The 21,634-nt window shown below is 36.3% G+C and overlaps 3 protein-coding genes across 4 annotated transcripts in view; 1 reads left to right on the forward strand and 2 right to left on the reverse strand.

The window, feature by feature from the left end:
- Positions 1-1,590: 1,590 nt before the first annotated feature.
- LOC134531028 (iron-sulfur cluster assembly 2 homolog, mitochondrial) lies at positions 1,591-17,121 on the reverse strand. The gene is made up of 3 exons (XM_063366519.1): positions 16,825-17,121; positions 6,783-6,953; positions 1,591-3,574 (listed from the first exon to the last, which is right to left on the reverse strand). The coding sequence occupies exons 1-3, from the start codon at positions 16,902-16,904 to the stop codon at positions 3,400-3,402; spliced, it is 426 nt and encodes a 141-aa protein (XP_063222589.1). The 5' UTR covers positions 16,905-17,121; the 3' UTR covers positions 1,591-3,399.
- Positions 14,277-16,815, reverse strand: LOC134531027 (ubiquitin carboxyl-terminal hydrolase calypso). The gene has a single exon (XM_063366518.1). It carries the CDS (start codon positions 16,360-16,362, stop codon positions 14,599-14,601), a length of 1,764 nt encoding a protein of 587 aa, XP_063222588.1. The 5' UTR covers positions 16,363-16,815; the 3' UTR covers positions 14,277-14,598.
- Position 17,122: 1 nt separating the features above from the next.
- Positions 17,123-21,634, forward strand: part of LOC134531025 (protein kinase C) — a 270,374-nt gene continuing 265,862 nt past the window's right edge. For both annotated transcript variants that reach the window (XM_063366515.1, XM_063366516.1), the window contains exon 1: positions 17,123-17,467. In XM_063366515.1, coding sequence (XP_063222585.1) covers positions 17,123-17,467 — 345 coding nt within the window. The remainder of the gene's footprint in view (positions 17,468-21,634) is intronic.

The raw sequence follows: 21,634 nt of genomic DNA on the forward strand, positions 1-21,634 counted from the left end.
ATTACTTCATGAAATTTTACACACTTTACATTTGAAAAAAATGGAAATTACTGTCAACATCTGATTTCAAAAACACTATCCATATCTCCTTAATGCGTAAAGCCCGGGCAATGCTGGGTACTTAAGCTAATGCAACTCATATAAGAGAAAATAACATATTGCCCAGCATCAGCAAACAATTCACTTTCCACAGCTTGCATTCGACAACAAATCAGCTAGTCCACATGACTGAACAAATAATAACTGTGTATAATTGTAATGTTATATTCTAGCAGCATTTTTAGATATATAAAAGCTTTGGCTGGGGTATTTCATGCGTGCTTAATTTATGAACTTTATCAAACTGGCTCCCTTGACTGTCATTATAAATTTTCTTAGATTGATGTAAATACCTTTTAGAGTCATGACCCAAGAGGCAAAATCGAACCTACAAATAATTAGAGCAAGAGAACTGCAAGGCAGCATCTTAGGGCCAAGTTTAATTCAATATTTACATTCACGAAATGCCTAAACCTGCACATCGAGTTCAATTTGGCCGCTATGCAGATGATACGACCTTGTTTAGCAGCTCTCCCAACTTACAGCTAGCATCAGGTAGAATGCAAATTGCATTAGATTTTAATGTAAAAATGGCGCACAAAATGGATTAAAGTTAATCCAGCTAAATCAGAAGCCATAGATTATTTGTGTTACCTACCTCAATGGAAGGCCACAGTTAATGCTTTTTAATAAACAAATCCTAAATAAAAATTTAGTTAAATATTTAGGAGTGATAATGAGTAGGAAACTACTCTGGAGAGATCACATGATTTTGAAACTTAGAGTAAGTGGTTATCTCAATAATGGGACCACTCTACCACGACCGGGACCACCACTATGATTGGACCACACCACCACCGGGACTAACGATGGGACCATTTTCACAACCGGGACAAATACCACTACCAGGACCACCACCAATTGTGCTAAGTATACTTGACTATCATGTATGAACCAACCATTTATTACAAATTCCATGTGGATAATGTCACAGGTACAGCTAAATACAAATTTACCATTACTGGTTGGAGATCGGAATGCAGAATTTTTGCAAATAAATAATGATTTTTTAAGAAATAATAATAATAAAAATGCAAACTTAAATTTCTGAAATTAATTTTTTTGTAAAAATAAATAATTAAATTTACCACCAAAACGAGAGAAAAAAATGCCACCACCTTTTAAATGTATTTCTAACAAGCATCAATAAAGTTAAGCTTGATGTTACTACACAAGAGTATGAAATATAGGAAATGTTTTTTTTAGGGATGACCACAGCGGTGTAGGTGTTTGGGTATTGCAGTTAATTTAATATTGTTATAGGAGGTCGGATTAATTCTCCATCATTGCTAGCATAAACACTCAATTAACACGCCCAATATATGTAAAACGTTTTTGAAATTTTGTCATTATTAAGACAGTAACTCAACAATCCTAACTAAAGAACTTTTCTTAATAGTTTCTGTGTCACTTTTAATGTCAAATTAGGTGAAATTTCTGCCAGTAGTTATTGTTCCTCTGATTAGAATTTAAAAAAAAGTAAACAAATCATACTCTTGAGATTTTTTATTTTCAACAAAACATAAAAATAAATTTTATATACTAATATCACATTTAATACAGATTTTCTCAAACAAGACCACAAGTTTTTAATACAAACATTTTGAATGCAGGTGAAGAATGGGTTTCCTTGAATCCCACACTGGGCACATTGATTACTGATTTCCTTGTTTTCCCTAGCCACCATTTTCTGTATTCTGTGCTCTTTGGTTTAAATCTCCCCATCTGAGTTGGGGGAAGGGTTAGAAGGGGTAAAATATTGCAGGATAGGCTGACAAATTTGTTGTAGACTAAAAACATTTGAAATAAAAGGCAACTAGAAAAAAGAAGTCCACAATATATACCTACTAATAAATTATTTTGATTTTACTCATTGTCAATGAATAAGTTTTCTGTGGTCATCTTTAGTACTCAGTTTCTAGTGAGTTTGTGCCATATTCTTGTGTAGAGGCCATGAAATTCAATGTACATTCAAACACTGGTAAATACATGGGGTTTGATCAAATTTAACTTAAAATTTTACATACAGTATTTTCCGGGTGAAGGAATGGCTAGTCTCGTTCTCACATCAGCATTTTTCTTTGAAATCATTTAATAAGTTATGATTCTGCAACGTGAATGGCGTGAAAGATCAAGGCCAGTGTATGTGCACACTCTGTTTGGTGTGTATTCAAATAATGGGGTGTCAATATGAACTCATAGCTTGAGCTACTAACTTCATTATGTTCTTGGTAAAATTTTTGTTTCAGCCTCATAAATATTTTCATTTTGTTTTAGTTGTAATTTTCTCATATATGTATTGGTTTAGTGTTTTTTTGAGTCTGTTAGTTCTCCTCTTAAAACACCATCATTAGTTCTATTGGCTCAGGTATGCACAATTAGCTTGTTACTACGTTACGCTATGTTTCCTATGTTGGGATTGCCAACATTGTTCGCCATCGCTGTTAGAGAACGTAATAACTCACGTTTATTGCACTTGATTCTCAGACTTGTCATCTATGATGTTAGGTTCCTCGAGGTTTAATGTTACATACATAACACAATGTATGCACAAAGTTTTAATGTTTTCTTGGGTTGTAAGTTCGCAATCAGAAACATTCAAAATGGTGCAGTGTTCCTTTTATTTATCCCTGTACACAGAAATATATATTTTTTGCATTATATCACACACCTCTGAGTTATATTACTTTAGCAAAACTAACTTGAGAAATTTTCACTTAATATGCCTGTGTGTGTATTGATGTAAGATTATAAAAATTAAGGTTTTTCAGCTCTTTTGATTCTCTTAATGAACTGCAAGCTGATATTTTTAGTAACTCAAGATCTTGCTTCTTCCGAATGTCAATACCAGAATTAACATTATTTGCATTATTTGTTTAGGTGCACACTTCCCATCTATCAGCCCTGGCGACATACCGTGCACACGGTTTTGTTTTCAGTACATTTCGAGCTTGAGAAATAAATTCTTGGTTTATAGCACAAAAAAAACTGAAGCTTTTATATTTTTTCTTTACTATCTGCAGTAAATTCCTTAAAGTTAATGTTGTAACAATGGTGGGGTTATATACATTAAAACTTAAGAATTTAAATGTTGAGCTTTTTGAAATTAGCATTTGCATTTGCATTTGCAGCAAATAAATGTTGACCCACTGTGAGTTACATCACTAAATTATCCTATTTTTTCCACACAGTTTATGAACAACTTCGTTAGTAACCAGACCGAGATGAACACAGAACAGGTGTTACATAAGTGTATGAATGTTTGTTGCTAACTGCCTGATGAACGAGTGCTAGCACCTACTACAGCTTGATCGCGAAGGACGCTCCGCACGAGCAGCCCTGCTCTGCCTGCGGGTTGTTGACGATGCGGAACGCGGAGCGGATCAGCTCCTCGTGATACTCTATGGTGGAGCCGCGAACGTAGTCCAGCGACGTCTCGTCTATCACCACCTTTGCTCCGTCCTTCTCCAAAACACTGGCCGTCCACATGAAAACAAAACACATCACTGTTCTCAGTGCAAACAAACATTATTTGTTCCTCTTAACCACTACCTATGTATGTATTAACTATAACTAGGGACAAGATTAGATGGTTTTATTTTTAGGATAATTTTGTTTTTAAAAACATAAGATTTTGGTGTTGTTTTTATTTCTTGTGAATTCTGTTTATTCATACCTATAGCATATTATTAAAAAAATATAACACGAATGATTTTGACTAATATAACTTTTAAAAATTATAATTTTTAGTAAGCATGTTTAACTATTTGGTACAATAAAAATAAATTGGCAAGTATTAGTGTATTGGGTAAATGTACCTACCAACTCATTATATACTACTAAGTTACTAATAACACTTGCAAGATAAAAAAAAAGGTAAAAAATTTACCAATATTTTTAGTACATATCATTTGGTACAAATTAATAACTAAATAAATAAACACTACAACTAAATAAATTACATTTTTTGAATTTAATGTATTAAAAGGTTAAGTTTTGTGATTTGAATTAATTTTTGTTTATAAATGATAATTAATTTCATGATTTTAGTTGCATTTCAAGTGTTATTTCGGTATTATTGTAATCCACCATATAATCTTGTCCCTAACTATAACAGTTCCTTGGTTCATCATGTTATCATTTTATCTCTGGCTTAAAAACAGACAAAAAATATTTTTAGTGTAATTATCACAGGTGTAACAGTTAATCTATTTCAGTACTGCTGATTGAAACATTATACATACCTATTCATTATGAATCACATTACAAAATGTTGTTAATTTATAAATTTTCTTTCCAACCTCTATATATGTGAACTGTAATTAAGGTAGTTTATCATCAGTTATTTTCTCCCAGTCAGATTCTATTAATAAATAACAGACCAAAACAAGGTTCTAAAGCTTGAAATAGTACATACGCTTGATAACTTGTCATGCCAAACATTTGAATGAATAGCTCACAATCCAAGATGGATGAGACCAATCCCTCCTGAAAGCCCAACTGCAATTAGTTAGAGAGTATGTCTTTACTAGAAAAAAAACTTTTTGAACAATTTTTGAAAAATTTTGTACAAAGTGCATTGCAACTTGAAAAATATTATAACATTTGCCTGGTTTTTCATTCCTTGGTATTAAGTAGACGGTGAATCCCAATTTCAGGACATAAATTAAAATTACAGCAGAACTCCTCATATCCAACCTTACCACAACCGACTCTTCCGGATATCTGTGGTTGGCGAGCCTGTTCAGACTTGAAAAAGTGACGCATCTACATGTTTTTGTGTCACAAACTGTCAGTTCAACCGTGATTGTTGGTGTAGAATGTGCTCATACTATAATCTTGTATGTTCTATGTATTTTAACGCCAATACTGTTTGTGTTTATTCACGACTACACATAGCTCTATTGTGGGGTTACATGTGTGACAATGGCAACTAAAAAACGTAAATGTGTTTGTGTTTCTTTGCAACAAAAACTTGACGTGTTACAAAGATTGGACCAAGGTGAGTCTGTTATTAAGCTAGCTTCTGAGTTGAGTGGAGGGGTAACTACAGTAAAAGTTTGGAAAAAGAACCGTAAAGATTTGTAAGCGTTGAGACAGATCATGTGTTAAAAAGTAGAAAAATGTTGAAAAAACCAAAACTTGAACTTATGGCTGAAGCGTTATGGGTTTGGTTTTGTCAGGAAATGTGCAAGGGAACGCCTTTGTCAGGCCCCATCGTAAAGGAAAAAGCCATAAAATTATATGAAAAGTTGGGAGGTTATCTAGAAAAGTTTTGCGCTAGCGAAGGGTGACTTCATAAATGGAAGTTGCGTCATGGCATACAACATGTTATAATTGCGGGGGGAAAACTCTCTGCTGATGGTTATGCTGCTGAAGAATTTGTACAAAAATTTGAGCAGTTGGTTACAGAACAGAATCTTGTACCTGAACAAGTCTACAATGTAGATGAAACAGGTCTAAATTACAAAATGCTTTCAAAAACCACCCTTGCTGCTAAAAATGAACCTGTGTTAAGAACAAAGCTTGCTAAAGACAGACTCACAATTGCAACTTGTAGCAATGCCAATGGATGCCACAAAATACAGTTGTTCATCATAGGAAAATCCAAGAAGCCAAGAGCATTTCAAAATCTAAACATGGCAAAACTTCCAGTTTATTATCGGAATCAATCATCTGCTTGGATGGATGATTCATTGTTTAAGGAGTGGTTTTTCGATGAATTTGTCCCTGCTGTAAAAAAACATTTAAAGTCTAAAAACTTACCTGCTCGTGCTGTTTTGCTCTTAGATAACGCTCCCAGTCACCCCTCTTAATGTGAACTATAGAAAGGAAACATCAAGGCTATATTTTTACCTTCCCATTTGACACCTTTAATACAACCCATGGATCAGGGCATCATTGAGTAGTTAAAGAGAAGATACAGAAGAAAATATGTCGGCTCTCTGTTGGACAAAACAGAAGAAGGATATAACCTTTTTGAGGCAATGAAAAGTTTAAACATCAAAGACGCTATCTACACCGTTGCTGCAGCTTGGGACGAACTTAATCCAACCACCCTTCAGAAGGCTTGGAAAAAAATTGAGATGAATACAATGTAAGCATACCTTATTTAAAGAATTCAGTAATGGATTTTTGTTTCAGTTTTGTCAATCTTGATTTTTCGGAAGTGACCCTCCATTGGGTTGCTTCTGGATGTTGCTCGATGTATTTCAGCGCAACTTCAAAGGCTTCCTTAGCAGCAGAATGACTGTTTGAAATGAATGTTTGAAATGAATACAGCAACAATTTTACAAATAAAGTTGTATTACTGTACTTACTGTATAACTGGGAAAGGCGTTTTTTTTGCTCCTACGGATATCCGACATTTTGGCTGTTCTGACCATGGCCCGGTCCCGTCATGGTCGGATATGAGAGGTTCTTCTGTAAATCACTTAAAGGAGATAAATGATAACTAAAGCTGCTAAGGAAACCCAATACATATATAAATTAAAATTTCTGTTATTTTTTATTGAAAAATTATTTCAGTGCTCAAACATTTCAAGAAAATGAAATGTACATAAAAGAGAGCAAAGGAAAGAGTGATTCTGTGATGGAACATTAGGAATTAAAGAAGAAAATCAGTGGCGTATACTTTTCCCATACTGAACACTCCTAAATGCTAGACCAGGCAGCGTGTTTACATGTCGTCGTCGTGGATGTCCTCGACGAGCTGGAACTTGTACTGAAACCCGGAGCAGCCGCCTCCTTCCACCAGGACCCTGAGTGCGCGGCCGTCCCTGGCTATCTCCTTGAGGCGGCGCGCGCAGCTCTCGCTCACATGCAGGGGCTCCGCTCGGGACGCCGTGGAGGCGCTGCAACAGCGAGCAGCAGCACTACTGCGACTGCTGTCTCGGCCCGGGCACAGGAGACTTCCCAATCACCTGAACCACCAAGTCTTCCATTGGGGTCGAGACCATCAATGTGAACATTTTTGTTATGCCTACAGTTGTTTTTGCTGGGGACAAGAAAACACGGCGAATTGCGATAAACCCGCAATTAGCACTGAAAATCACATCGATACACCATACAGTACCAAAATGCAAGTTAAATCATGATGATAAAAACAGTTTAACCATAAATTAAATCAAATCACAATAAAAAAAGTAATTTTTGAATGTTTTAAATTCAAGGGTATCATTATTTCCATACAAGTTATGTACGTGCCAAAAAGCGTATATCAGAAAAATTAATTTTTTATGTTTGATTTTGCATCTATTGAATCATTTTTAAACTATGCACAGATGCTCGGCAATCCATTTTTATTGTTCTGAATGTATCTGCTTTAGACAAACTGATCACAAATGATTTTATTGTAAAATTGCAGCATTTACACTTTTTGATGGATATTACAAAACAGAATTTATAAAAATAAATCATAAAATATGGTTTCCATTGTTTGGGCTTGGAAGACATGCCGACGTTCCAGCCACATCCATGTTTTCACAGTTCACAGGCACGGCTTAAACCCATGAGCACACAACCAGGCAGGATCACGTAAAAAGTTATTATTAATTAACTAGTTTCAATCCACTTTTTACACTTGCATCCATACTTACAAACTTCCCATGTTGAGTATACTGTAATTATCAAATGCTATTTTATATGGTCTATTTTTTTATGTAGTTAAATTTAAAAGCAAGATATAGTCTGCCCAGAAATCTTGCAAGCTGGGTTCTGTGTTCTATGTTCACGTGCTGCTTGAAACGTACCAGCATTACCAAACAGTGGGCGGAGCAATAAACGTCTGATTTGGCACTGCCTGGTTACACATAAACTGTTCTAACTTCTAAACCATTATCCATGATAATGACGCCGCAGAGTTTTTCCGCAAAAAAATCTGTCAACACCGAAAACATTTTTTCACCAGTAGTAAGTTTTAATAAGTTACACTATCAAAAACTTGTGCATATTTTTATTGTATAAAACTCCCTTCTGCTACACCCATGACACCATTTTTGTTATTAGTATTTTTATTTCTGTTGCTAACATTTTCATAAAAGTCTTCATTTTGGTTTTCCATGCTTCTTCAATATAAAATGTTGGGCTCGAATCCCATGTTTCTTACTTCATCACACATCAGTGTCCGACTTTGGGTCAAGTTTCCTCTAAATTGCTAACAAACTTGTAATGTCTCTCTCACACTCCTGATTACAATTCATGTTAAAATGGTGATTATGTTTAAGAGTTTTACAAGTACATATGTGTTTGATTTAATGTCTCATCTGTGGCGTGCTGCTACCTAATGTGAATATAAAAAATTTATGGAACTTTGGCAAAATAGTCTCTCACAATAAGTACATAGTATACCTAAATGAATACATAGGTCTATGCATACATGCAGCATAGCACATATATATGTGGCAGGTTTCCATACTATTGAGGAATTTTTTTCAATGAAATGGTGGAGATTTGTCTGATTCATAAAGCTTGATGAGTTGGCTGGAGCAGGGAGGGGGACTCTAGGCTAAGACTTGCTCCAGCAGGTCTGGACACGAACATGACGACGAACAACTCATAGCTGAATGAGCCAGTCCTTGCGTATCTAATGGTGTAAACGGTTGGTTATGTTAGGTTAGCTACATACAAAGTAGTACTTTGAAATTGTATGCACTGTTTGTTAGCAGTCATCCACAAGATAAAACCAAGACTGAAATTTTTTAAATATTTTATATTTTTATTATTGTATTGAGGAAATACATACTACAGTAAGGACCAAATAATGAAAGGAATATTGAGATCACAGTCAATAAGTTTTGATGCAGAATAAAATGATAATGGAATTCTTTTTGCAATGTTTTCAATTGTACTGTTGGCCAAATTTGACAGCATAGTCTTAAAGTACCAAAAAGTCTGGCTCTACCTATGCAAGACACGATTGACAGATTAAATAATGGTTATAACAAGGTACATTAATGAAGAATTCAATTAAATTACTAGTCTATTTGTCTTTCTTTATGAAAGTTACATCACCAGGAGCTACAAGTTACGTATCAATAAAGCTATATTCCTTTTGCAATTGCCAAGGATGCTTGCAGCGGCCTCTTAAGATTGTAACCACTTATATAGACTATACATTCGCAGATGTCTGATGGTGACGTTCACTAGCAGATGTTCGTTTCCCTGCGATGCGCCGTTCCTCCCCTGCCTCCGCTCAGTTTGCTACTTGGGCGCTCGTGCAAGCCAGCGATAGGTCGCTGCGGCTGGCACTGTGACCATATCACGTGGAGTCAGAATGAGTCTTCCATCAACTTGAATTGCTGTTCGGGACCTAATCACACAGCATTGTGTTGCTTTTGTAAACTGGAGAGTTTGATGTCTAGCAATATTGCTGTTACGTGTATCTCCACAAGACTGTGTAGTGTCATGGACAAATCTTTGCAAAACACACATATTTTCAAAAATTGGGTGTGGAGTCCATGCGAGACACAAGTGAAACTTCTTGCTTATTATATTATTAGTTATAGGAAACATAACTCTCTTTGGCCAAGGTCTCTGATCAAAAAAATACAAATGCAAGTATGCGAGCACTAAATTATGCTATTGCACAAGTATGCAAGTGTGTAATAATTATGGAAGTGTGCAAATATGCAAGTGTGCAAATATGTTGCGGTGTTCTACCTCTCCCCTGCCATCTCCTCCACTACTGATTCCATAACCACGTATCTAACTATTCCCCTCATGCGATCGGAGTTTTCGTAATGCTCAAAAATTGTAGCCTCCTGAGCAAAGAAGTTTCACTTCAACAAGGGTTTCTTCATTCGCAGAAAGTTATTATTAGAATGGAAAAAATTTGTTTTACAGAAAGTACAAATAACTCACACCTATTGTACTGTATTAAATTAATTACCAGTTTCAGGTGATATATCAAATTGAAAATTTGAAAAAGGCTAGAACCCAATACCCTTAAGTGTATTTCTTGACCACAAAAGGTAACATTACATATAACACTAATTCCAATTGTAGCTAGTGTGCAAGAAGTATTGATGACGATATACATGTCACTATTTATTTAAAGGCATCACTGACAAAGGCATTTGTGAAATCCACTGTATATAGTAGTGTATACATCCTACAGGAAAACAAACAAACAACCCCAAACAAACACACGCACACACACACACATATTTTGGGACCTTCAGAATACTTCCGAAACATTCCCAAATAACATTTATGCATACTCCATGCTACCAAGATGTTTTTAATGTTTTATATTTAAAACATGCAGCTATTACCTAAGTATAATTTCTAGAATATTCTTGATAAGAATGACATGGCCATGTATTGACAATGATTGCATTAGAAGATTTACAATTTTGAACAGGTTTGATGTCATTTAAACGGCAAGGAATTTTTTTTTTGTTCAGTGCCATCATTTTGTTCACCTCTTGTTTGCAGTAAAAAAAATTATTTCATACAAATGTTTTAGATTTTCCCACACTTGGAGTTCATTCCCTCTCCCTCCCCCCTTGTGTTGCACTAACAACAAACTTCAATGATGAATCAACTTTTTTGTTGGTGCAATGGAATTAAAATGCCAGGTTGTTTCTCCAGGCAGGTTGTTCTGTTGCTTTGGATACAAGTTGGAAAATAGATCAGAATTGATATTCGGTAGTGCAATCAACATCAAAACATACAGTAGATTTATTCTTGTTATCAATAAGAAATTCTTTTCATTAATATCAATGTTTATATGAAACTAACTGAAGTACCCGGCATAAGGAACAACACTACCGAGTTTCAAGTCTGAAGGACATACGCTTGAAAAAAATGGGAAATTTGTTTTCAAATCCTATTGATTGCACAATCTCAGTGCATCAAGGCTACACATCAACAAAATCGGTACACCAATCTTCAGCTTCATTTTGTGGGAAGGCAGGTAACCCCTAGGCAAGACGTGACAGACGCACCAAACGATAGCACGTTACAAATTCAAGGCAACACCATCTATTGTTGAAGTTCTAAAATAAACTGTTATTAAAGGCTTTATTTCACTAGCAGCCATGAGTTTCACTAAGTGAATGGGTTTCATCAAGGAGAAGGATAGGAAGTTGCCTGACCTTACTTTATGACCATGTGGTGGACATAGAGAAATGACACAAACTCACTGTTTGTGTGTCCATCATCTACCTCCTATGATTTTCTATTATAAAACTGATTTTATACCCTTTTTACTCCCTTATGAATGGAATTTCAAAATAATATGTAGTCTGTCACTCTTCGGCCCATAAACTACCTATATGCAAAAATCATGTCGATCTGTTGCTCCAGTGCTGCGTGAAAGGACAAACAGACAAACACACTTTCACATTTATAACATTAGTAAGGATTACTGTACTAGTTGGAGCCTATGTATTTTTTTTTTTTTACTAAAAAACTCAATATTTAAAGTATTAATTGCAATTTTTAAACGTCATTCAGTCGTACATGATGACTTCAAATGCAAGATTCCTTAAAATATTTATTAATGAAATGTAAGGCCACACAAAATATGGCCTAAGGTGGTTCGTATATTTTTTTTTATTCTTCAAGTGTGATTAAAGTTTTGTTATATTATTTTTTTATTTCATATTGCATGAGAAAAAATTACTTTCAACAATTCTGAAAAATTATTGGCACAGATATATGGGAACAAATAAAGATACCAGAGCTCTGAGCTATGGTATAAGAAACCAACAAGAGATTGGTAATACTAACACACCAAATAAAAAAAATTGTAAAAGGCATTTAATATTATTGGTATAAAAATCCAAACTTCAAATTTTAATTGAGATAAAAGGGGTACTTTGCACCATAACTTATTTTTTCATCAAAAATTCCAAAATCCAATTTGTAAAACAGTTAAAAACAAAGTTGAGGCCACACAGAAAGCTACGCTATGTTCACTGTGCCAAGTGGCCAGATCAGTCTAGTTCGCGATGTCAGAGAGAAGCATGCTGTGGGATTCCAATGATGATAATATTCTGCTGGCTCAACTCAGTTTGATAGCATTTTCTCTCTCATCAAGAATAAAATTAAGAAAAATCTACATTACAGGGAAAGCATTTTAGCAGAAGAATGACTGACTATTTGCTTGAGGTCAGTAAACAATGATTTCATGATGATATAATTCTTTAATGATTAATCGTCAACAAAATAAAAGGACAATTAAGAACAATGGGAATTCACACCAATAATTATTGATTCCTTAACAAACAGCATTAGTGAACCTCCATTGAAATCAAATCCCAGGCATTACCTCGCATAGGATATTGCTTTCTATATCCTTCTATTGATTTATTCCATAAACAATGATACTTTCATACAGGGCCGCAACTAGGGAGGGGGGGGGGGGGGCAAGCAGGGCATACGCCCCGGGCGCAAAGCTGTGGGCCCGCCGAAATCGCTTGCATTGTAATTCCTTCGTACTACAACTGGTAACTGGTAAAAAGTTTTTTAACTTGCATGCCAGGAATGTCTAATCTGATTTACAATATAACGTCTCAACATAGCACCATTTTTCCGTGGGAGGGCCCCCGGACTCCCCGCTTTATTGGTATGGTATGTGCAAAAAAAGAGGGGGGGGGGGGGGGGGGGGGGGGGGGGCATCAATCCATTTATGCCCCGGGTGCCAGAGACTCTAGTTGCCGCCCTGCTTTCATGCTTCTTCAATGAACTTATCCATTAACATGATACTAATTTAAAGCAAACAGAAGTACAGTACAATTCCGCACGAAAACAGATGTTTTTGTTAGGTAGTATGCATATGCGGCGTTTTAGAAAAATAGCTGAGAACCAAACACCTTGCGACGTCTCCAACATAGCGAATACAGCTTTGTGTAGTGACACATGAGATGCAGCTGGCTATATTTACTTGCATAGCGAACATAGCGTCCTGTGTGGACAAAGCTTACGTCATCTTCTAGTTAATACATAACAATAAATTCCTCAACATTAACTTCCTTTTCAAATATAAAATTTTTCAAGTACTATAACAATTATATTATATTTTAAAGTTCATCCCAATAAATTTGTAAAATATCACAGGATTAAATAGTTAGCCTAAACTCATTCAGATGAGAAAATTGAAATAATATTCATGATTAACCAAAATGACAGATAGGCCTTAAGATAATAAGCTACTTTTAAATTTAACCAAATGCAGACCATTAAATAACACACTACATATGATTTCAAATGTAATTGAGCTTCAAATGTAAGATCCTAGCTTGATTAAGTTGATGCAGCAAAAATTAAGTCACAACAATAACAAACTGCAATACATTTTGAGAACTATTCATATTTAGCTTAAATTATAAACAAGTATTTCCAAAAAAATTTTATATGACATGATTTGATTTAAATACAATATTGGGCAATTGATTCATAACACACATCATCCACATTTATCACTAGATTGATGGCATGATCATGTATATATTGATCATGTGGTATTGTGTATTTAATAATGCTTGCTGTATTAATTTAATACGTTGAAATATCCTGGCCAAACAAAAACTCAAATATCACAATACAAACAAATTATGTAAAATTGTTGTGTAAATTTGTTTTTGTATGGAACTTACAATCATAATTCCTTGTTATTTCACAAGTTTTGGTTATGACCAGTAGCTTTTAATGTATTAAATTAAAACAGCAAGCATCATGTACCACAGGATCAATGTATATGGGATCATTCCATCACGATGAAGGGATGAATTTGGATACATGATGCTACTACTCACCTGAGCAGATAGATTGATTGCATCTCAACAGCTCAGTTATGAGGTTTTATCTAGTTAAATAATAACAGATAAAAAACAGTGCAGAAAATAATTACATGCATAGGCTGGGCATAACTATTTAAACAGAATGTGTGTAATGTTATGATTAGAGTACCTAATTCACAACACTGGGTTATTAATGTCTTAATTCATTATTCTTAACCAAGAATTCTGTCACCCGTCCATTGGTGACAAGGGTTGTGACAGACGAGTGCATCAGCACATATCAAGAAAACTACAATGCATGAGTAGAGGTGGGCAAGCAGGACATACCTTCCACTAACATGAAGATGCCAACAGTTATATAAAAACTGTCTAAGCTTAAAATTTTGCCAAACATTACGAGAATCCACCAAAACCCAGCAAACCACAACAAACTTGACTAGCCATTTATTCATTTAGAGCAGGCGAACCACATCTAACTGTCACAAATACACAGCGAAGAGCAATGTCACAGAAGGTTAGTACTCGTGAGTGAAACAGCTGTGCACCAGAGCAGTACCTGCTGAAACTGTACATGATGACACTGAAGACAGTTACAATTCACGAAGCCTACAACTGGCTATGTTGTGGGCGAAACAGCAGCAGCGAAGAGCCGAATCACAGTTTCCAAACTGTTGGACATTAGTGCTGAATGCGTGAGGCACGTCCCCAGCAGGAGACGGGCAAGTGGAAGACCCGCTCAGCGTCGCCGCCATCACTTGCGCCGCCGGCACTTGGCCCGCGTCCTGCGGCGCCGTGGGCCGGCGTTGGGCGTCGTCTTCTTGACGACGCGCGATCCCATACGCCCCACCGGCGTGCCCGGCTTCTTGCCGTGCAGCAGGTGCTGTTGCACCAGGTCTGCCAACTTGCCCTGCTGCGCCAGCATCGACAGGAACGTGCAGATGAAGTCATCGTAGTTGTGCGTGCGACGGCAGTCGTCAATCTGGTACTGCTTGCGCTTTTCGTTCTCGTCGCGCAGGCTGGCCTCGCATGCCCGCATGTCGCCCTCCAGGCTTCTGAGCAGCGACAGTAGGTCGTTGGGTGCGAAGGCGTGCGGCTCCAGCACGCCCGGGTACTTGCAGTGGAGCTTGGACTCCGCGCTCCTCTTGTCGGCGCCGCTCTCCGCCGCGGCATCCAGCAGCACCTTCTTCGCGGTCGCCGCGCACACTTCCGCAGGCAGTCGCTTCCTGCCGTCCGGCTCCGTCGCCATCTGCACGACCACCAGCTTCTTGAAGTCCTTCGTGGACATGGGGCTGCTTTGACCGCTGTTCCAGCCCCAGCCCTGAGTCGGCGAGTTGAAGGCCGAGCCCACTTCCGAAGAGGTGTCCGTGCTGGAACAGCTCGGCGCGGGAGATGTCTGCACGGTTAGTGGTGTTGAATAGTCGAGGGCAGCGCTGCCATCCAGCTTCGTCTGCGAGGAGTCCATCATGCCCACTAGCTGGATCTTTGTCAAACTCTGAGATTCAAGAACTGGTTTATGTAGAATTATTTCAGATTCTTTTGATTGATTTAAAGTCTTTGCATCACCATTATCAACTGGAACTTGTTTTTCATTTTCCTGAATGGACTTTAAATGTTCCATATTTGAAACATTACATTCTTCGTCCTTTTTATCTTTTAAACGCTCAACTTCTTCCTTTGTGTTACTTGTTTTCAGCTTCACCAATTGTTGCAGAGCTTCTGATACTATTTGCTTATTCGTCTTTAGCATATTGAGCTTGTGGGTGAGGGCAAGTCTCCGATCCGGCACCACTGCCATGAGGTTGAAACGAATGTCGTGCGATTGCTCTTGACTTGCAGTCTCCAACCTATCGGTGATTACTCGACGAAACTTCTCCGTCCAACTTTCCTTCTCGCCCCATGGTCCATGATCCATTGGGTAAGGCTTCAGTCCATCCAGCTCGAACAGTTTCCCTTGAATTGGGACATAGCTGACAAAGTGAAAAGTTTCTCCTGTGTACCGGCCAGTGCTGCCAATGCAAATGTTTGATGGTGACTTGTCCACACATCTCCGTGCCTGGGGCATTGCATGTGAATTGTGTGCTTTAGCAAGTTCAGGAGTGTTCCCAATTGCCCAGCCTTTATTTTCTGGACACATGCCAACTGTATGAGCTTTTAGCCTACTTAGAGTATCACCCAGATGTATCTTCGGGCAGTTCAGAAGGACCGAAAGTAAAGCATGCGTAGCACAACTATTTGGCACAATTTGCTGAGCAAAAAATATGTTATTTACTACTTCCTCATCTTTCACAAATGTTTCACACTGGTCGACAATTTTACGTCTTGAACGCCTCTCTTCCGTCCAACGGAATAGAAATATAAAACCGTAAACTGTATCATCAAGAGACTTTTGCAAATCATAAATTTCTTCGACCTGAACACCGTTCACCCCAAAGTCCTCCAAAAGCAATGTAAACAAACCCGGATCACTCTCTAACTCCAGCCAACCTTCCGTCAAACTGTTAATATCCACAGGCATTGTTATAATAGTGATGAAACGATGGCTGACAAATATATTTTTCACTTCTTAGGATGTAAAACGTTTAACAGCTTTCCTGTCGTTGCCAGTTTCATGTCCATGCAGATGTAAACATAACATATATATAAATACGCTACACGCATTTTAAACGACATTCCACTACCGGCAAACTTTAAGCTAAAACGCTGAATAAATTTTGCAAAAATATCCGCGTGCAAAAACACTGACAAGTATGTATAACAGAACGTAAACATTTATAATTATTCCTATTCATCCTCCGAAAACATCGATCCAATCGTTAGTACATACACACATTTATAGGTGGCATTCGGGTCAGTTGTTTTTCAATTGTCAGAAACGGATAATTATAATTTAAGAATTCTAATTAAACACGTTCAGTAACATAATTAAATGTAAGACAAATATTTGAGCTGTTATGCTATAGTGACAATTGATACTTACTTTAAGAGCTTCAAATAAATGGATCTGGAGCGCAAATGTGAATAAAAGTTGCGCACTAGCCGACCACTGATCATCGCCATGTTGGATGTATTTGTGACGTAACGAAAGGCATTCTGGGATTGCTAATTAGAGTGCAGTGAATTTTTATCAAAATCGACCTTCATGGCTGTCAAGGAAGCTTTTATTTTGAAAGGAATTTCAAGAGTTTCCTTATGCGGTTTCCAGATAGTTTAGTAACGTGAGTGGGCTGACAGTTTGGCTGAAGAGTTTCGTCGGAGTTGTTGGTCAGACGACGCCAATGTTCACTGGAACCGTGAGAGTGAAAATATGCGAGGCTTGCGGGTTGAGACCTACGGATTTTCAAAAGCGGCATAACATGGCGTTTGGGAAACCAGATGATCAGCCTATAGATCCTTACGTTTCTATAGACGTGGACGAAAATCATTTCGATCGGTCGTCGACGAAACCAAAAACTTTCGATCCGGTATGGAACGAGTACTTCGTCCACGATGTTCAAGGAGCGGTCAACCTGTGGTTCACCGTTTTTCACGATGCTGCCATCCCCCCGGACGATTTTGTGGCCAACTGCAGTATTCCGTTCGAAGATTTAGTTCAAAGAGATCGAGAGGCAACAGATTTCTGGGTATGAACCAATGTGCTTCACTATCCTAGTCTGCTGCATAGAATGCTTGCCGTCGATGTAACCTGCTCTTCACCTTTCTCACCAACAGAAAACCTTTTTTCGTACTCATAACTGCATGCCCGGTTGCGTCGAATGGGTCAGATGTTTGAAGGCCGGCGAATGACACATGTGTTTGTTTTTGGTTCTTATCTGTTATGGTTTAAAGTCCAGTGTCAAGTATCAGCTGTGACTTGTTACACAACACGATAATATATGGATTAATTTGATCATACATCAACAGATAAATCATGTGTGCATGAAGGCAGTGATGGTTTATTTAACATTTTAAGACTGTTTCTATTTCAAATTTGGGTAATTATTCTTTATCACATATCCAAGTTTATCCCGTAATACTAATGGCATTATCCATTCTACATTGATCCAGTGTTTGATGTTGCTTACAGTTTTAATGTAGTAATAATTCAAATCATCCTAGATGTAAAAAAAGTAAATATCACAATACAAACAAATTATGTCAGGTCTTGTGTAAATTTATTCTTCCGTATACATTTTTTGCAATCGTAATTCATTGTTCTTTTACAAGTTTTTGTTATGTCAAGGGTCTTTCGCTGTTCTATATTAAAACAGCAAGCATCCTGTATCATAGGATCAGTGTATACAGGATCATGCCATCAGGATGAAGAAATAAACTTGGATACATAATATGAAACTTTTACCCACTATTGGTTCAAATAGTTCTATTGTGCTGTTAATGAAATGCATGGCTTTTTTTGCATCTGGATTGGTGGTTTAAGCATGTTTTTTAAATACTTGTTAGCTGTGATTAGTGTGTATACATTGTTTGTTTTTGTGTTTTATAAAAATTATTATTCATTCGTATGAGCTGTACCTTTCACAACTTCTGCACTAAAGGGTGTAGTGAGCGTAGAGGAAAAAAGTCTAGGAATAAGAAAGTTTGAAAGATATAGCCTTAATATTACCACTCAAAAAGTTGAGACAAGGAAAGAAATGATTTTATTATTTACTAATATAGATACTCTTTTAAATAAAAATTTTGAATTTAAAAAATATGTAGTTTTTAGTACTTATGTTTATTTTAATAATACCTCATTAGTGTCGTTGCAATAATCTTTCTTTCCTTGTTTTAATTTTCACTTGTATGTCTATAGTTGTGATGTTACTATTGCCAGGAGTAGTCTAGATCCTGATACCATAACAATATTGATATCACCAAGATGGTGGCGCTAACATTACCACCCCTACATTCGTACGGGAGAAGCACAGGAATTTGGGGGTTTTGGGCGGGGAACATTTCCATGCTTGTTTTGCATAAAATGTGTTTCTTTTGAAACTAAGGTAAATATGTAGAGTAGCGGTATATACGAAAACAAATGCTAAAAATCCGAAAATACTTTTATTCTGTGCTCTTTCACTTCTTCTTTTCAAATCAACCGGCGGAGATAAGAAATTCCAAATACTTTAGGACACGCACACACACACACACACACACAGCACAGCACAGCTGACTTACCCTTACAGAATCTTTTGCTTTGTTATGTTACTACTTCGATTGCAAAACATATTAACCCTAGGAAAAGATTTCAGTGATTCCAGTATAACAATCTTTACATTACCTCAACCAAATTTTTCATTTGTCTACTTGAATGATGCCATACATTTCTCCTCCAACAAATTTTTCCACCGAATAACAAACATCTGTAATGCACAGTATTGTGTTGTGTGCGCGAACCGGATTGCCTCATGTGTAAAATGGGTGTAAACTTGCCTATAAGGTAAAATTTGTGTCAACTATGGGAGAAGTAAAGTAATAAATTTAAAAAAAAAATTTTTTACTAATCGTAACATAGGTAGTTGAAAAGTATTATGGGGCAGTTAAGGTAAATGTTAAAAGAGTGGAAGGTTTTTAAATACTGTTACCTACACTAAATTTTAAGGACATAATAAATTTGCTAAAAATATTTTTATTTCCATTTAAGTAGGTATTATCTTGTAAACATTACGTTGAACGATCAAAGTACAGAAATTTTCTTAGCTAATCTGGATCTTGAATTTGAATCTGTCAGTGTGAAATGAAATATTATTATGTTCAATTACATTTCCTAAGCTTTTCTAGTTCGTAATAGTTGTAGTTAGCTGCGAATAGAAAATTATTGAGTATTTGAAGCAGTTTTATTTTATTGAATTCTGATATTTTATGCAGTTCTTAATGGTTTGTGTTTCTTGAAGCGATACAGCCGGTCATTATAAATTACCTGGTGGTTCCGAGTAGGGGTATGTCTTTAAGGGTTTGAATATTTTTGTGTTTTGTTTGGTGTGACTTGGGTAATATGATAATTCATGTTGCTGCTGTTTGACTTTATTGTTTAATAGCATAGCTGACCTTTTCCGCTTGATATTGTCCTGATCCTGTTGTTACTGCCATATTGAGAACCTGATACTTGCTCCAACTTGATCCTATGGTTCTCCAGATATCCTTAGAAATATAGCATAGTGGAAACTGTGTTCCAAAAGACAGGAACTTTCATGTCAATACTTTACGCTAGGACCAAGACTGTTTTTCACATTAATTTGTTTTCCATGCCTCTCTTCAACTGGTTTCACACCACCATTTTCCTCCACTTCATTGCCCTACCCACTATTGAATTTCTTAAAATCTAGTGTTAATTTCATAATGCTCTTTTAGGGGTGAACAAAGAAACTTCTGCAATGATTTTGAGGTTCATTTGCCACTTCACTTAAATAATATTGATTACTTTAAATTTTACAGTTTCTGGATCATTCCTATCACATCACACATAAGTCATGAATTAGTTAATGCTATATCTGATTTTTCTGCAAATTACTTCATATTTTAAACATAGCGTCTAACATCGTCTGCCATCCATAACCGTAGATGCTTTTAACGTCCTCTTCCTCTTGAAACATGCTTTTTGCTTTGCTTTGAAAGCAATTACTTCTAAAACATATGATTACAAGCAGGCCTCTACTTGCATACATACATATTATGTTCCAGAAAATATGTGTGAAAGTCGAATCTAATACTGTATTATGTTCAATTAGAAGGGTTTCTTTTTCGGCGATACTGAAAATTTTACAATAATCATTACTATGTTAGAGTAGCTTATCCTATTAATTAAGAGTCATTGAATAAATATTTTGAAACATCACTTACGTTTAAAAAAAAAAACTTTAAAGTTTTTTTTTGGATAACAATAAAACCACAAATGTAACAGTAAAATTGATTTGGCATATAAGAACCAGAAATTACTTTATCATTACAACCTAGTTGTGAATCATTTTCACTCTCTCTCTTATATCAGTTTTTTGTGAAAGAATTTAAATTGAACGTTAAACTAGTTTATTTTTTCTTTCCCAACAGAACTATGAACTTGTATGTGATCTGTGTACTTTTTATATTTACACAGTAAACAGGATGTGTTTCAATCCTGCCTCTGTGTTTCTTATTTGTGGTCTTACTATTATTCTTTATATTGTCTTTGGTGGTGGTTTTGATGATTGGGTAAGCTGGAATGAAATCCATAATAAATAACAAATTCTGTCAACTTATACTTATGTCTGGGGAAAATTGTAACTCTACAGAACACTCACTCACTTAGTATCATAATTGCATGACTGTGCAAGTAAGCGGATCTATCTTTTCTTGGTAACTTTAATAAATACAGTCTTAATCAGGATATTTTTAACTAAGTTTAATTCCCAGAACAGGGTGTTTCTGGTGAAAACTATGGGACTTAACCTAAAAATAAATTAACACTAGTTTCAAAAATAAACATTTATTTTTAAAAAAATTCTAAACTTAATAGGCTAAATCAGTTTTTTAGACCTTAAGATTACAGAACTACTCATTTAAAAATTAAAGAAAGCTCATAGATGGTGTCAGAATCTTTTATAGTACTAGGCATTAACTATATCGCACTCTATATGACTAGCAAATGGTTGGTCTAGGAATGGACATAACATAAACACGTGCATAAATAATTTGGGTGCTAAAATTAAGTTCCAGAAAAAATATCATTGTCATCTATTAGTTACTGAAATAATGTCTCGCATACACCAAACTGATATTAACATTAACAGATTTTTTTTAATACTCGTAGAAAATTCAAAGTCATCATGGCAGCCTTC

Source organism: Bacillus rossius, chromosome 3 (genome assembly GCF_032445375.1).
Source record: "Bacillus rossius redtenbacheri isolate Brsri chromosome 3, Brsri_v3, whole genome shotgun sequence".
Taxonomy (NCBI): Eukaryota; Metazoa; Arthropoda; class Insecta; order Phasmatodea; family Bacillidae; genus Bacillus; species Bacillus rossius.

What these genes read in the sequence shown, in the direction of transcription:
- LOC134531028 (XM_063366519.1), bottom strand. Translation starts at nt 16,904, where the DNA reads ATGGCGATGATCAGTGGTCGGCTAGTGCGCAACTTTTATTCACATTTG. An exon ending in ATTTATTTGAAGCTCTTAAA is followed by an intron (nt 6,954 to 16,824) that starts GTAAGTATCAAT and finishes TCGCTGTTGCAG; the next exon opens with CGCCTCCACGGCGTCCCGAG. An exon ending in GACATCCACGACGACGACAT is followed by an intron (nt 3,575 to 6,782) that starts GTAAACACGCTG and finishes GTGGACGGCCAG; the next exon opens with TGTTTTGGAGAAGGACGGAG.
- LOC134531027 (XM_063366518.1), bottom strand. Translation starts at nt 16,362, where the DNA reads ATGCCTGTGGATATTAACAGTTTGACGGAAGGTTGGCTGGAGTTAGAG.